This window comes from Nuphar pumila, chromosome 8 (genome assembly GCF_984573655.1).
Source record: "Nuphar pumila chromosome 8, dmNupPumi1.hap1.1, whole genome shotgun sequence".
Lineage (NCBI taxonomy): Eukaryota > Viridiplantae > Streptophyta > Magnoliopsida > Nymphaeales > Nymphaeaceae > Nuphar > Nuphar pumila.
Window position 1 is genome coordinate 93380761 of NC_143256.1, and position 16062 is coordinate 93396822.

Below are 16062 nucleotides of genomic sequence, written 5' to 3' on the forward strand. Positions count from 1 at the left end.
CTCAAGGATGTTGGGAAAATACAAGCCTAGACCCGAAGATGAGTTTTATGCCACGTACATCGAGCCTCGGCTCGAGTATATCAGCATAGCATGATTGGACACAGTTGATCTGAGCCTAGAGACAGGGTTAGGGTCCTAAAGCTCTTTCAAAAATGATGCATTTAGAGTCAGCTTCTTAGGGATTGTTGTATGTGCATAATTGTTTGTGATTGAATGTATGATATTCATTTTCGTCTTATTTCTCATATTTTTCCAAAATATCGGACAATTTTGCAAAATACCTCATTTTCATCTTTTATGAAATATCTCCTTTTTTCTAAAAAAAAAACCCTGGACGATTTTTTCAAATTATCCACCTTTTCTTCAAAACTTCAGGTGATTTTTGAATTCTTTCGTTCCTCTGGACTTCGAATTTCCAACTTTTTATTTTATTCTGCCTGCAATTTTCAAAATTCTTGTATTTTTCCAAAATTCTAATTCCAATTTTCCTATCTTTCAGTCCAATGGCATCCAGTCAGCTCGATTCTGTTTTTCTTGAGGGTCACATCTTCTACGAGGTGCGACAAAGTCTTCCAGAGCATCGAGCTCTCAACATCAGACCCTTCTTCCCCAATGGTACTATGTTTGATTCAAAAACTTCTCTCGTATGTTTCCGAACCATTTGAGCGATTGCGGGTTGGAACTGACATCTGCAGTGGGAAAGTTGGCAGTCAACGACAATCTGATCCATGCACTGGCGAAGCGGTGGAATCCGTGCACCTGCACGTTCTGGTTCCCGTGGGGCGAGATGACACTACTGATGGACAAGTTTTCAGATATCATGGGACTGCCCGAGCCAGCCGGTCAGCCTGGAGATCCGTTAGAGCAACAATTTCTGATCAATGTCAAGGGTTTGGACCCTAAAGATGTTGTAGCTCGCATGACAGGGCGCAAGTCTTGGCCACTAATTGAAGAAAATGGGAATGAGTATGTGAGCCTGATCGAGATCTACCGACAGTATGGAGAATTCGCAGAAGTCAGCTCGTTGTCCAGGATAGCTCAAGAGAGAATTCAACATGTGATGGTTTTGTGTACTGTGGGACTTGCTTTCTTTCCAGATGGACAAAATTATGTGAATGTTAGAATAGTACAACTTCTGAGAAGATGTGGGAGTCGACACACCAGCCGTCTTTCGATAGCCATGGCCGCTCTTGCTTTTCTATACAAAGGATTGACCCGCTTCACGCTTGGAGAGTCCATCTTAGTCGAGGGATGTATTTATGCACTTCAATCTTGGTTTCTTCAGCATGTACCGACCAGAGCTAGTTCGTTCAGATACAACGACAATGAACTCCTTCCAGTTGCGCGGTACCGATTCCTGATCGATTATCTACAGGAAGAAGAAGTAGTATGGGAATACTTTGATCGAGAATTATCACCTCCTAGGTACACCTATGCATATGGCAAGAGATTCAAGCTACTTGGTCCATTCTTCTGCGCTTATTATCATCCAGAGTGGTGTGTTCAACAGTTTTCTCAGAGACAGAAGCACATAGAGGCACGACTGCTATCAGGAGTCGTGCTAGAGTTCGACCTTACATCAGCGCAGTGGTCCGGAACATACCATTCTGCCAGATATGGCTGAGACTCTTTTGTTACTCTTCCACTTTTTCCCGGTCCTCGTGTCTCTGCTAGTTATAAAGAGTGGTGGCAAATTGTCTGTCCGCCCTCTCTTTCCCAAGTTTATTATTAATGCAATCATGTTTTCCTTTCAATAAATAAAAATCTTGCAAATTCTTCAATTCTTGGTTTGACGACCTCGCCTAGGTGACAAGGCATGATTTTCAGTTGTTTATTTTCTTTACAAAGGAATGACAACGCAATTGTCGTAATCCCGACGATGACTCAATCCCTAGTAATGGGATATTCTTTTAATTGTCTACCAAAATTCTTAGCAAATATTTTTTTCCAATCAAAATCTCTTTAAAAAACCTAACCATCAATTTTGCCCTGCAGAGAGCATTCATGACAATCAATGCTTCAGACAAGGTCAGAGAAGAAAATTGCACCAGTTGAAGATATCATATATTCAAAAGATTTAGACGATGAAATGGATTCCCCGCGCTCAGGCAAAAATCAAGGGCAGCAGGTTGAGGATGACATTGATCCTCAAATGTATGCCATGTTCAAGAAGATGATGACCAAAATGCTGGCAGAGCAAGCCAAAGCTAGTGCAAAGCAGACTCAAGTCAAGCTAAAGGCTAAGGATCATCTAGTCAAAATCCAGATGAAAATGTCCAAAAAACGTGTCCAACATGTTGATACAACTGATAAAGAGGGATCAGCAGAAGATTCAGATGAAGAGTTTGAGACTCATCAGGCATTCCACAAATCCACCCATGGGCAGGGGTCAGACCACAAATTCAAAGAGTAGTTTGTCAATGACTCTGACCAGCCACAATTCAAAGATGTGGTCAGAATGCTTCGAGACCTGCAAGCCCACGACAAGGGTAAGAAAGTCTTCACCAGCGAAGACTTCTATGATGGTTTGGATGGAGACGCCAATCTCAAGAATCTCCTCAGGAAATTTATCAAATTCGATGGTTCTGGCAACCCTAAGTCTCATCTCGCCATGTTCTTCGCTGAATGCTCCATATTCAAGCGAGACAATCAGGCTCTTTTCCTTTATTTCCCTTGCAGTCTGGAGGGAACAACAACAAAATGGTATTCGGAACATGTCAACCCTATTGAATTGAAAGAGTTTGCACTACAACAAAGCAGTAGATTAGCGACGACCACATTCCGTCGCTAATCCGTCGCTAATCTGTCGCTAACCATGTTAGCGACGGATTAGCGACAACGCGGCGACAGTATGCTTACGTCGCGAATATTTCGACGCTAACTGGCGACGGAATAATTCCGTCGCCAAGTCCGTCGCTAATTGCGACGGAATAACGAGCGCTATATTCCGTCGCCAATCCGCCGGTACTAAACGGCGACCACGGCGTGGCGACGGATTTAATTCCGTCGCTAAGCCGTCGCTAGATTAATATGAATAGCGACGGAATCATCCGTCGCTAATCCGTCGCAAAAATGAAAAAAAATCAAAAAAAAAATTATTTAAAAATTAATTACCGAGAACTGTACAATTTATATTTCCTGTACAATTTATATTTCCTGTAAATAAAAAACAAACCACACAAAAAAATTCATATAACAAGTATCTATAATAATTAATCGTTCCACCTTAAAACTAAGAAGTTTAATTATTTACAATTCAACAATTACAATTAGGAAAAATAAAAAAAATAGAACTTCTTCAACACAGTCCTCTAATCATCGCCAAGATTTTGTGCGTCTTCTTGTTCATTGTCTTTATCTGTCCCTTCAGCTCCACTACCCTGATTATCGCTAGCAGCCTACACAAGAAAAGAACAGTCAGTATTGATAAACAAAATATAATGAAATAAATTACACAATATATGTGATTCTATCATGTGCTCATGTGTGATCTAAGGCAATAAAAAAACTCTATATGTGATTCTATCATGCTCATATGTGTGCTAAGGCAGTCAAAAAATTGAATATGTGATTATAGCATGTTCATATGTGTTCTAAGGCATATAAAAAAACTCTATATGTGATTCTACCATGCTCAGATGTGCTTTAAGGCAGGCAAAAAACTATATATGTGATTCGATCATGCTCGTATGTGTGCTAAGGCAGTAAAAAAATTGAATATGTGAATATAGCATGCTCATATGTGCTCTAAGGCAGGCAAAGCCAAAAATTTTATATGTGATTCTATCATAAATGATATATAACATGTTCATATGTGTTCTAAGGCAGTTAAAAAACTCTATATGTTATTATAGCATGTTCATATGTGTGCTAAGGCAGTCAAAAAACAGAATATGTGATTATAATATGCTCATATGTGTTCTTAGGCAGTAAAAAAACTGAATATGTGATTATAGCATGCTTATGTGTTCTAATGCAATCAAAAAAACTTTATATGTGATTCTATCATGCTCATATGTGCTCTAAGACAGACAAAAAGTTAAATATATATATATATATATGTGATTCTATCATGCTCATATGTGTGCTAAGGCAGTAAAAAAATTGAATATGTGATTATAGCATGTTCATATGTGTTCTAAGGCATCTAGAAAAACTCTATATGTGATTCTACCATGCTCAGATGTGCTTTAAGACAGTCAAAAAAACTATATATGTGATTATACCTGAGAGGGACCTGGAATCGAAGATCCCCTATCCTGAACAGCGGCCTTGATCTCATTTCGGAGAAAGGGGGCGGCGGTGTATTGGAAGTAGTTATTCAGTGATTCATTAATGATCTTGCGTACATCATCACCGGAAAGAATAGTCGGCTGCTTGGAGCTTATGTCGGCGCAAGAAGTTGGTGAGCCGTAACTGGAAGAACCAATAACTGGTGAAGTGTTCATATTACTCCCAAACCCGAACACGCGACCTTTTTTGGGTTCACCTGCTGCAGTCACCCATGCTGTAGGATCAAATGATGGATGCTGAGTAGCGTCTTCGCCATATCGCTCTACCATTTGTTGCTCATATGCCTCCTACAAAATAATGTTTAAAGTATTCATTAATAATTAATGATAACATTATGATGACTTGCATATATATTGCAATGATTATTAATAGAATTAATACATACCGTTGTCGTTCTCGCCTTCTCTGATACGAAGACTCCCGTGGTCTTCCGTTTATGTGTTTCTACAAACACATCCTTATATGGTACACTGCCTCCTTTTTTTGCTTCCTGCGAAGTTAAATGACAAAAGATTTAGTACACAAATTTGCAACTATACTTATAAAATTAATATTATATATTGATGAGTTACCATTTTCTTTAGGTGGCTCCCAAATGTCTTAGATCCACCTGTGTGTAGATGGGCTTCGGGCATCTTCGATCGATTTTGTGAAGCCTTCGCAGAGCGATTTTTAAATGCATCTCCCGCCCACATATCGCACATTTCATCCCAGTAATCTCTCCTGATAGTAATAGGACCATGGCCCTTCCACAGTAATGGATCATCTACTACGCCAGATGCTTTTTTTGCTGCAGTCTTCATAGTGTGCAGCATGTCTGCAAATCGATTGGCAGCCACCTTCTGCCACACCTTCCTTGCATCATTTTCTTCCACCGTAGTTGCAAAGCGATTCGAAGCCTACAAATATTTTCAGAAAGTTAGTAGACATTGCTTAAATAAATTAAATATGAAACACATTAACTATGAGGAACAACTGTATACCATGAATGAGGACCACAATCTGTCTAATACCTCCTTTGGGTACTCTTTCCATTGAGCAACTGGTCCTAGTAGATGTTGAAGAAGTGAATTCCTAATCTCCCGTACTACTTCTTGTGGCTCAAACCTCGTGCTGCACATGAATTGTTACACAGTAAATATCAATATAAAATATTTAAAAGATATGCAATAATTGAAAACAAAATACTTACGGTCGATTATCGATATACACTATTCGAATGAGTCTTCTTGTGCCAGCCTGAGAAGACCCTGTTTCCTGTGTTGGCTGTTGACTTGTGCGATCAACTAGTGTAGGTGGGTCGTGTACAGGCGCAACATCATCTGTAAAAAAATACACACCAAGTTCTCAGAATGTGCATTTGAACTAATCAAGCATCTAATTAGTTATATGATATACCTATCACAGGAGCCCGTGAAGATGAAGGTTGAGCCTGGCTACTACTGGATGAGCGACCACTATAACCTCCACGAACCATATTCTAACAAATAACATATGTCATACAATACATTCAAATAATTCACATCAAGTATTACAATGCATTCAAGTCATTCACATCAAGCATTGCAATGCATTCAAATAATTCAAATCATTGACATCAAGTATTGCACTAATTCAAATCATTTGTTAATTGCATAAATTATAATACATTCAGATAATTGAAATCATTCACATCAAGTATTACAATGCATTCGAATCATTCGTATCAAGTATTACAATACATTGAAATAAAATTTTTAATCATTCACACCAAGTATTGCAATACAACTCACATCAAGTATTACAATGCATTTAAATAGAGGTTTGTAGTATAAGATTTGGCTCACTAGCTTGAGAATTCTTCCTCGTCACTAGTTTGACTTTCTTCTTCTTCTTCTTCTTCTTCTTCTTCATTGTTTGCCCATCCACTTGGTACATCATTTGGATCACATTCCTCTATGAATGTTTCATCAGCCAATGGAGATATGACATGCATATCATGCGCAACATCGTGACCATAAGCGAAGTCACAGACATCATCTGATTGATAGTAATCACTGTCTTCAGCTAACTCATCTTCTTGTAACTGATCATACTCGGGGTATAGTTTGGATTTCACCTTGCAAACTGCCCACCATTCATTTCTATCTGACTTTTTTATACTCGGATATGAAGTATAATAAACTTGTTGAGCTTGCGAGGCTAATATGAATGGTTCATATGTTCCAAACCTGGATTTATGATTCACCTCCACAATGCCTGAAGCTTTGTCGAGTCTTGTTGCAGTTGGATCAAACCAATGACACTTGAATACCGTAACCCTGTTATTCATGCCTAAGTAAGTCAACTCCATTATTTCCTCTATAACACCGTAGTAATCATGTTCATTTTCACCGTAGCTGCTACCCTTGACACACACGCCACTATTTATCGTTGATTTGTTTATACCGTAGTCTTTTGTATGGAATCGATAACCATTTACGATATACCCGTTGTAGCATTGCACAACTTTGGTCGGACCATTTTCTAAATCACATATTCCTTGATCTTTAACATCACCATGCCGAACCTACGCACAGACATAAACAATTATTGTGATCACGATCAATTAAGTAACTTAGTGTTGTTTATAAGTACAAAATTTATGTTAGCTTCTTTACCAACTGTTTCAACCACTCCACAAACTTAGTTTCACGTTCTTTTTATACTTCTGCATTAGTGAGATGTGAAACTTTGCTTTGCAACTCCAGATCAAATCGTCTGCAAACCACAAATACTTATATTACCGAGCCATGTATCCACATATAGAACATAAAAGGATTTATAATTGAGTTGCATATACATATACTTACTCGATGTATGGGTCGATCGCTGAACAATTAAAAAGAATATAGATGTGTGTTGCATCTTGCTCTCGATCTGTCAATAGCCTTGATCGGCAACTACCAAATGCATGCCCAAGTCGTTGAAATATCGACAGCTTGTCAGCTACAGTTACTTGTTCTCCATCATCGTTACGGGGCGGGCATGTGTAACGTGTTGAAATATGAGGTTCGAAGTACATAGATGAGAAATTTGAAATCTCTTCTAAAGTGTACGCCTCACAAATAGAGCCTTCTACTCTTGCTTTATTACGAACCTTTTTTTTTAGGTCGAACATGCATCTGACAAGAATATACATTTCAAATTTTAAATATCTGTCATTAAAGAGACAAATATAAAAAAACATATACCTTTCAAATGGGTACATCCATCGATATTGCACAGGGCCACCAACCCTTAGTTCATATGGCAAATGTATGATCAAATGTTCCATAACATCGAAAAATGCTGGCGTAAATATCTTTTCTAACAGACAAACAGTGGTGATGACAGAGTCCTCGAGATTCTTTACATCTGATACAATGACCTCCGATGCGAACAATGTTCTGAAAAATCCGCTCAACTCAGACAATACCCCCCATATAGGTTTGTCTAACATATCATGGAATGCTAGGGGTATCAATCGTTGCATAAAGATATGACAATCATGGCTCTTCAACCCATATAACTGTCCATCGTCAATCTTCACAGCCCGAGCAATGTTAGAGACATATCCATCTGGAAATCTCAGTTGTCTCAACCATTGACATACATGTTTTATTTGATCAGATCCGAGCACGTACTTCGCCTTTGGTTTCAGTACTTTGCCATTATACTCTTTGAGTTCCAATTCTGGTCTTTTACATATTAATTTTAAATCCATACGGGCCTTCGGATTATCCTTCGTTTTTCCTTTAATATTCATTACTGTATTGAACACATTATCAAACACATTTTTCTCTACATGCATCACATCCAAATTATGTCGTATCAATAGGGTCGGCCAATACGGTAGTTCCCAAAAAATAGATTTTTTCGTCCAATTGTGTTCCTTCCCAAATCCACGGAAGGGTGTAGGACTGCGGGCATCTGTTAATACATCTGGAAAGTATCGCAATCTTCTTAAAATCTCTATGCCAGACAATCTTGAGGATGGACCTTCCATTTCAGTTGTGCCTGCTGTAAATGCATTCTTTTGACGTCGGAACGGATGATCGCTGGGTAGAAATCGACGATGGCAATCAAACCAGCAAGGCTTCCTTCCATGCCTCAATCTAAAAGCTTTGGAATCCTCCATGCAGTACGGACAAGCCAACCTCCCATGTGTGCTCCAACCAGATAACATACCATATGCAGGGAAGTCACTGATTGTCCATAGAACAGTGGCCTTCATGTTGAAATTTTGTTTTTTGTGGGCATCATACGTGGTAACACCGTCATCCCACAGTACTTTTAATTCATCAATCAATGGCCTTAGATATACATCAAGATTTTGGCCAGGTGAGGTCGGACCAGGGATCAACAGAGACAAGAAAAGATTTGGACGTTTCATACACAAGCTTGGTGGAAGGTTGTATGGAGTTACAAATACTGGCCAGCATGAGTATGGAGTTGATCTACCCCCAAATGGATTAAATCCATCTGTACATAGACCGAGTCTAACATTTCGCACTTCCATTACGAAGTTCTGATGAGTACGATCAAAGTGCTTCCAAGCTTCAGCGTCAACAGGATGCGTGATCTTGTTTTCATCGTGTCGAACTTTATTTGCATGCCATCTCATGTGTTTAGCTTTCTTTGAAGACATATACAATCGCTGCAATCTAGGAGTGATAGGAAAGTAGCGGAGTGACTTGTATGAAACTTCATTTGATCTCGTGCTACCATTGCCTCTTGTCTTTGGCTTGAACCGAGGATGCCCACATGACGGGCATGATATGTCATTTTCCTGCTCCTTGAAATACAACATGCAGTGATTTGGACAAGCATCAATCTTTTTGTAACCCATACCTAGAGCGTTGACCATAACTTTCGCACGATAGAAATTTTGTGGCAATTTCTCATCTTTAGGCAACATACTCTTCACAATCATGCACAAACGGTCAAAACATGATTGACTCAAATTATACTCGGACTTCAAATTCATTAGTTGAAGAACTGCAGACAAGATAGTGTGACTCTCACAACCGTTCCAAAGTGGCTCATCAGCATCTTTAAGTAAATCATAAAATCTACTAGCTGCATCGTTTGGTGATTCTTCATCTACGACAGTTCTTACATCACTAGAACTCATAGCAGAACCCAGTTCTGTTCCTGCAGCATCAAATATCAAATTCGTATATGGATTATCGTGCACCACATTCACCCGTGCATCAAAATCGTTTCTAAATTCTTCTCCATGAAACGCCCAGTTCTGATAATCACTCACAAAACCCTTCCTGTATAGGTGATGTCTAACGCCATGAGGTTCTACAAATCGATTATTCTTACAAATCTTGCAGGGACACCTAATCCGACCTGTGGGATCTACCGTACTGACACTCGCCGTTGCAAATTCAATAAAACTATCGACACCATCCATATATTCATGCGATAACTCATTGTCCACTATCCTACGGTACATCCATTCACGGTTTGCAGTCATTCTGTCGTATGATGTTACGAATAGTATCCTAACGAATTAAAAAAAAAACAATCAGAATGCGACGATGAAGAAAATATCAAATTTATCATGCAATATACTATGTCAAACAATAACAAGAATTTTGATGCATGCATTGATAACTTAATATTTTCATGTGCAAACTATTAATGACATGATACAATCATTTGAAGCATGCTTTTATTATAAAATTTCACATGGAAGTCAAAATCAAATTGAAAGTAACTACATGCAAGCATGGATACAATTACATCAAACATTGCAATACATCACAATCATTCATATCAAATAAATGGCAAACATGTACCTGCAGCAAACACACTTCAATATCTCACTAACTACTACCATGCTTAACATGGACTCCGTACTCCAAAAATAAGAACACTTCCATATTTCTACATTAAAATCATGCTCAGCATGATCTCCGAACTCCAACAAAGCAGTCCTAGATATCAACAACTAAGTGAATGTGTGAACAATAAAGTGCTGCATTCAATAAATTAAATAACATGTGATACGTTTGCATCACTTACTCACCACGGGTATTTACCCGATTTGCATTGTTTTTGTCATTTACTTACCACAGGTGGCCGAGCACGAGTTGGTTCCGTTGAAAAATCTGCACAAAAACAAAACAAATTAAGTAACAAACTAACTAATCATGAAACAAGATGAAACACTAACTAAAAAAATTAAAACAAATTAAAACAACTCTAACTAATTGAAAGAAGAGAAAAGAAAAATAGTATATATGTTAAGCCAAATCTAACTAGAAGATGCTAATTTAACAAACCAGCTATAACATGTTGAACCAGTCGACTAACATAAAGTCATAGACAATTTCTAATCTGAACTACTTAGCAAAGGAATAGTAAATCAATCAATTAGTTTACTAGAAAAGATGTGAACTCCGTTTAACCACCACTATCATAAAGAATTCAAATAGCCCTAATCTAACTAACTGATTGTGAGAACATTAAATACCAATCTATCTAAGAAAAATATAATTATAAAAGACTAATAGATTGAAATACTCTAACTAACCAGATTTCAAGAAAACAAATTGAAGTAAAACTAACTACCAGTAGACATTAACAAACTAACAAATTGAACAACATGGACAACTTGTATATATACATTACAAAAAAAATTTCAACTTAAAATCCATATGGACAACATATATGCAAACTACACTTAAAACCATATGGACATCTTATATACACATATTACAATTTTTTTTTCAAGCTAATCACATGGACAACATAGGGATCACATAATAACTTTTTTTTTTTTTAAAAAGAGATCACATGGGCAGCATAGGTATCCATAACAAAAATTCTTTTCAAAACAGATCACATAGGCAACGTAGGTATCTCATAACAATTTTTTTTTCTTCAAACAAACACATAGGCAACATAGTATTCCTACTAAAGATTTTTTTTTCAAACTGATTTACATAGGCAGCATATGCATTAAAAAACAGATTTTTTTGAAACCAATTCACATAGACAGCATAATATTACTCATAACAGATTGTTTTTTTCAAAAGCAATACACATCGGCAGCATGTTATTCCTACTACAGATTTTATTTTTCAAACGATTCATATAGGCAGCATAGGCATTCAAAAACAGAATTTTTTTTTTTGACAAGTCACTTAGGCAGCATAACGCAGGGGGTCGACCCCCCCTGCCGGAAAGCACGGCAGGGGGTTAAACCCCCTGCCTTTCCGGCAGGGAAGGGGGTTAAACCCCCTGCCGGAAAGGCAGTTCCGGCATGGGGGGTTGACCTTCTGCCGTGCCTTTACGGCAGGGGGGTCGACCCCCCATGCGTTTCCGGCAGGGGTGGGGGGTCGACCCCCCCTGCCGGAAACGCAGGGGGTCGACCCCCCTTGCCGGAAAGCACGGCAGGGGGTTAAACCCCCTGCGTTTCCGGCAGGGAAGGGGCGTACCCCCTGCGTTTAGAAGAAGAAGAAGAAGAAGAAGAAGAAGAAGAAGAAGAAGAAGAAGAAGAAGAATATTACCTGCGCTTCGCCGGACGGTGGCGGGAGGTTGACGGGGAGCGGCAGCTGGCGAGCGCCGGCTGGCGAGCGATGGACGGGGAGCGGCGGCTGGCGAGCGGCGGTGGCCGGACGGTGGCGAGAGCCGACGGGCGGCGGGAGGGAGCAATACAGCGAAACAGGGAAAAGAGAAAGAGGGATGGGATTAGGGATTTACGCGACATTTAGCGACGGCTTAGCGACGGAAAAATTCCGTCGCTAAGCCGTCGCGAAACCAAAATACCAAAAAAGCGACGGAATATATTCTGTCGCTACTCCGTCGCTAATTAGCGACGGATTAGCGACGACAGAGTTCCCTCTCTAAATTCGTCGCTAAAATGGTGTTCTTGTAATAAAAAGTAGCGACAAAAACATGCAGTCGCTAATCCGTCGCTAAGTAGCAACAGATTAGCGATAAAAGTCGTTTCCTCGCTAATCCGTCGCAAATTAGCGACAGATTCTATCTCTAGCTAATCTGTCGCTAAGTAGCGACGGGAAAAATCCGTCGCTAATTTCCGTCGCTAATTAACAATTTTCTTGTAGTGTTGATAAAGTGGTGAACATGTTCATCGAGCGATTCTTCTTCAATGTCGAGGCGCTTTCTACCCTCAGTCATCTCTGCGGCCTCAAGTAGAGAGAAAATGAAAAGGCCAAAGATTTTATTCATCGTTGGAGATCAGCCTGTAATAAGATGAGGGATCCCATATCAAAGAGACATGCTATGTCCCTAATTCTGAGCAACTTCTCACTGTCTCTAAGAGGCCTCATCTCTACTGCACCATCAAGGACATTCATTAAACTGACAAAGCGAGCCGAATGGCTCGAGTTGAGCATGGAAAATGGTTTCTACGAAGGCTTCACTTTCACCAAGAACAACGACCAGAATGAGCAAAAGAAGAAAACTCATTTCACTCATTCTGTGAGGAATAATAATTTGAACCACTATAAGGGGCAAAATAGAGTTTTTTGTTATGGAGGCAGGGAGTTCGAACAAGAATGATCAAAAAGGCAAGTCAGTCCCTCAATACAACAAGCCATTGCAATTAGAGCAGGGACCAAAGCCCCATGAAAAAGTGAAGCATGAAGGGTGGAGTTATGACAGGAAGTTCACTCCACTGGACCAATCACTCGAGACGATGCTCGAGTACATGTTGACCAAGGAGATGGTCAAACTACCTAGGCTGGCCGATCCCCCCTTTCCCATGGGAAAATTCAAAGATCAATTATGTAAATTTCACAGAACAGTGGGGCATAATACTGAGAACTGCTTTGTTCTAAAAAATATCGTTCAGGATCTCATCGACAAGAATCTTCTGGTAGAAGGTGCCGAAGATGAAAATATGGAAATTCTGAAGAAACCATTTTCCCATCATTCTACAACGATCATCTCTGAACAACCTTTTTCAACCACAGAAGCATATCAGGCCATGCTCTAAAAAAGATATGCAAGCTCATCATCAGGTCCTTGTACTACAGCAGGCTCAGTCCAAAGCTCAGAAGACGGACCTTATCTCAGCCTTTGGAAAAATGAAAATATCTGCCAAGCCCGCTGGGGTATCTCCGGAGGTGGCTAAAAGAATGACGTGGTTCCCCAAACACTTTATTAAGCCCGCCCCAGAGAAAAGTGAGACATCTGCATCAAAGCTGATTACTGCATTTTCCAATGTCTCAATCTTGGATCTAGCCCAAGCTTCTGCCAAGCATCAACAAGTGTTGGATGATCTATTGCAAAAAATCAAGGTGAAACCGAGCATAACTCCTGAAGATATGGCCCAGATAGTCAATCAGGCCATGAAAAATGCTCTGCTTACTTTTTTGGATGAGGATCTCCCAAAGCCTCATGTATTCCACAACAACACTTTGTATGTTGTGATTCGAACCAGAGGAATGACGGTTCTTCATGTGCTGATAGATGGAGGCAGCAACCTCAACATATGCCCAGAAATGACAGCCAAAGCTTTGGGCATTAAAGAAGAAGAATACATTCCGGACCCAATCATCATCTACGGGTTCGGTAATCATGGCCAAACAGCGAAAGGAAAAATCTTCCTAGAAATTTTTATTGACTATTCAGTCCACTTTGTCATTTTTCATGTGGTCAATGTGTCGCCTACCTATAATATGCTTCTCGGGAGACCTTGGATCCATAACACGAACTTTGTGCCGTCTACTCTGCATTAGTGTGTCAAGTGGTCAAAAGGTGGAATGATCACAACAGTCTTGGGCGAGGATCCGGAGCAGAGGCTTGCACAACTCATGGTTGCCAGGCCCACTTTTACTACTGATATCTCTAGCATTAGGGGCATTGATGAGGCCAGTTTTGAAGAAAATTCGGGAATACTGCAGACAACAGAACAATTGGCACATACAATGGCCATGACTCGATGGAGAGGCCCACAGTTTTTCAAGATTGGAGGATGAATTGACTACAACACATTCAAAGATCATCCTCTGTTCTCTCAATTTATGAAGGCTAAAAGGGGATTTGATCTGTTGGTGAAGCATGGCTATCAGCCTTTTCAAGGCCTGGGCAAAAATGGAGATGGTCGTCCCGAGCCAGTAATTCCTCAGCACTATCCTTAGAGGGCCGGATTGGGATTCAATGGCAGAAAATCTTAGAAGGGCACTATCTTCATCAAAGGAATGCACTAAGGGCATCTGCTTGTCTTTTCATTACTATTCTTTTGTTTCCACATTTGGGATGATATCCCGTTTCATTTTAATCATTGTCATCAATTCCATCTTTCAATAAAGTTGCAAGTTTTCTTTGTCTATCTGGATTCCATTTGTCTCCTTACTTCTTAATATCAAATATTCACAAAATTGCCATTATTTTGCTCTTTTATTTTTTCAATTATTTTCTCAATAAAAGCAATTTATTTTATGATGGGCGATTTTCCTGAATCAATGTATTCTCCAATTTTCAGAATGTCTTCCCGATCTATCAAGAAGCTCGTTCTAAATCCAAATGCCTTTTCAAAGCCAACAGTGATTCATCAGGTCAAAATAAGAGCAGAATGCAATCAGACTATAAAGCAGTCAGAAGAACCCGTAAAGTTCGATTCAGCTTTTTAAGAATTACCAAAATTTGCATCAATTCAGAAATAAGATGAGCCATCATCCTTAGTTCAAGACCCGACTGAGGATATCAATATTGGATCAGAAGACGATCTCAAAATTCTCAAGATTGGCAGCAGTTTGAACCCGGAAGAGAAGGAAAGACTCATTAATTTTCTCAAGCAGCATGAAGAAGTGTTTGCATGGACTTATGAGGACATGCCAGGTCTGGATACCAAATTGGTTGAGCATCACCTTGTTCTAAAACCAGATGTCAAGCCAGTTAAGCAGAAGCTAAGAAAGATGGACCCCCGAGTGGAACAACAAGTTAAGAAAGGTCTGGAAGATCTACTAAAAGTAGGGTTCATTCGAACCATTGACTACCCAGACTGGTTGACAAATATTGTCGTTGTTCTCAAGAAGAATGGAAAAGTTCGGATTTGCATCGACTTCAGAGACCTCAATAAAGCAACTCCTAAGGATGATTATTCGCTTTCTAATATTGATCTTTTTATCGACAGCACGACATGTCATGCCATGTTCTCTTTTATTGACGGATATTCTGGATACAATCAGATCAAGTTGGTTGCTCGTGATCAGTCCAAGACATCTTTCACTACTCCTTGGGACACTTTTTGTTATACGGTCATACCATTTGGGCTTAAAAATGTTGGAGCCACTTATCCGCGTGCTATGACCGCCATTTTTCATTATCAGATGCACAAAATCATGGATGCATATGTTGATGATATTCTGGTGAAATCTAAAAAAGAGGAAGATCACATCGAAGCTCTTAATCAAGTTTTCAAGCGGCTCATTCTTTACAAGCTAAGACTCAATCCACAAAAATGTGTTTTTGGAGTCGAATCTGGCAAGTTGTTAGGCTTTCTAGTCAGCAAAAATTGGATAGAAGTGGATCCCGCTAAGGCCAAAGCCATCATTGACATGCCGCCCCCGACTAATCTCAAAGAATTGTGTAGCCTTCAGAGACGTATGCAATCAATTCGACGATTCATATCCAATCTGGCCATGAGATGTGAGCCTTTCAATCATTTGCTCAGAAAATGAGTGAAGTTCGAATGAGGACCAAAGTGTCAGCAATCGTTCGAACGCATCAAAAAATATTTGCTCAATCCTCTTGTTTTAAAGCCGCCAGAATTGGGGAAACCCC

The 16062-nt window shown here is 39.6% G+C and overlaps 2 protein-coding genes across 2 annotated transcripts; both read right to left on the bottom strand.

Annotated features, from left to right (window-relative positions):
- Positions 1 to 3194: 3194 nt before the first annotated feature.
- Positions 3195 to 4574, bottom strand: LOC149830017 (uncharacterized). Its single transcript, XM_090015683.1, has 2 exons — positions 4227 to 4574; positions 3195 to 3398 (listed from the first exon to the last, which is right to left on the bottom strand). Exons 1-2 carry the CDS (start codon positions 4560 to 4562, stop codon positions 3312 to 3314), a joined length of 423 nt encoding a protein of 140 aa, XP_089871809.1. The 5' UTR covers positions 4563 to 4574; the 3' UTR covers positions 3195 to 3311.
- A 258-nt stretch (positions 4575 to 4832) lies between these two features.
- On the bottom strand, positions 4833 to 5770 carry LOC149830018 (uncharacterized). The gene is made up of 4 exons (XM_090015357.1): positions 5692 to 5770; positions 5486 to 5615; positions 5277 to 5406; positions 4833 to 5192 (listed from the first exon to the last, which is right to left on the bottom strand). Exons 1-4 carry the CDS (start codon positions 5768 to 5770, stop codon positions 4833 to 4835), a joined length of 699 nt encoding a protein of 232 aa, XP_089871483.1.
- Between the last annotated feature and the right edge of the window lie 10292 nt (positions 5771 to 16062).

Excerpts from the sequence above, each read along its gene's own strand:
- LOC149830017 (XM_090015683.1), bottom strand. The coding sequence starts at position 4,562 with ATGGTAGAGCGATATGGCGAAGACGCTACTCAGCATCCATCATTTGAT. Across the intron at positions 3,399-4,226 it reads CGATTCCAGGTCCCTCTCAG|GCTGCTAGCGATAATCAGGG; the intron begins GTATAATCACAT and ends TTTCTTGTGTAG.
- LOC149830018 (XM_090015357.1), bottom strand. The coding sequence starts at position 5,770 with ATGGTTCGTGGAGGTTATAGTGGTCGCTCATCCAGTAGTAGCCAGGCT. Across the intron at positions 5,616-5,691 it reads TTCACGGGCTCCTGTGATAG|ATGATGTTGCGCCTGTACAC; the intron begins GTATATCATATA and ends ATTTTTTTACAG. Across the intron at positions 5,193-5,276 it reads GATTGTGGTCCTCATTCATG|GCTTCGAATCGCTTTGCAAC; the intron begins GTATACAGTTGT and ends AAATATTTGTAG.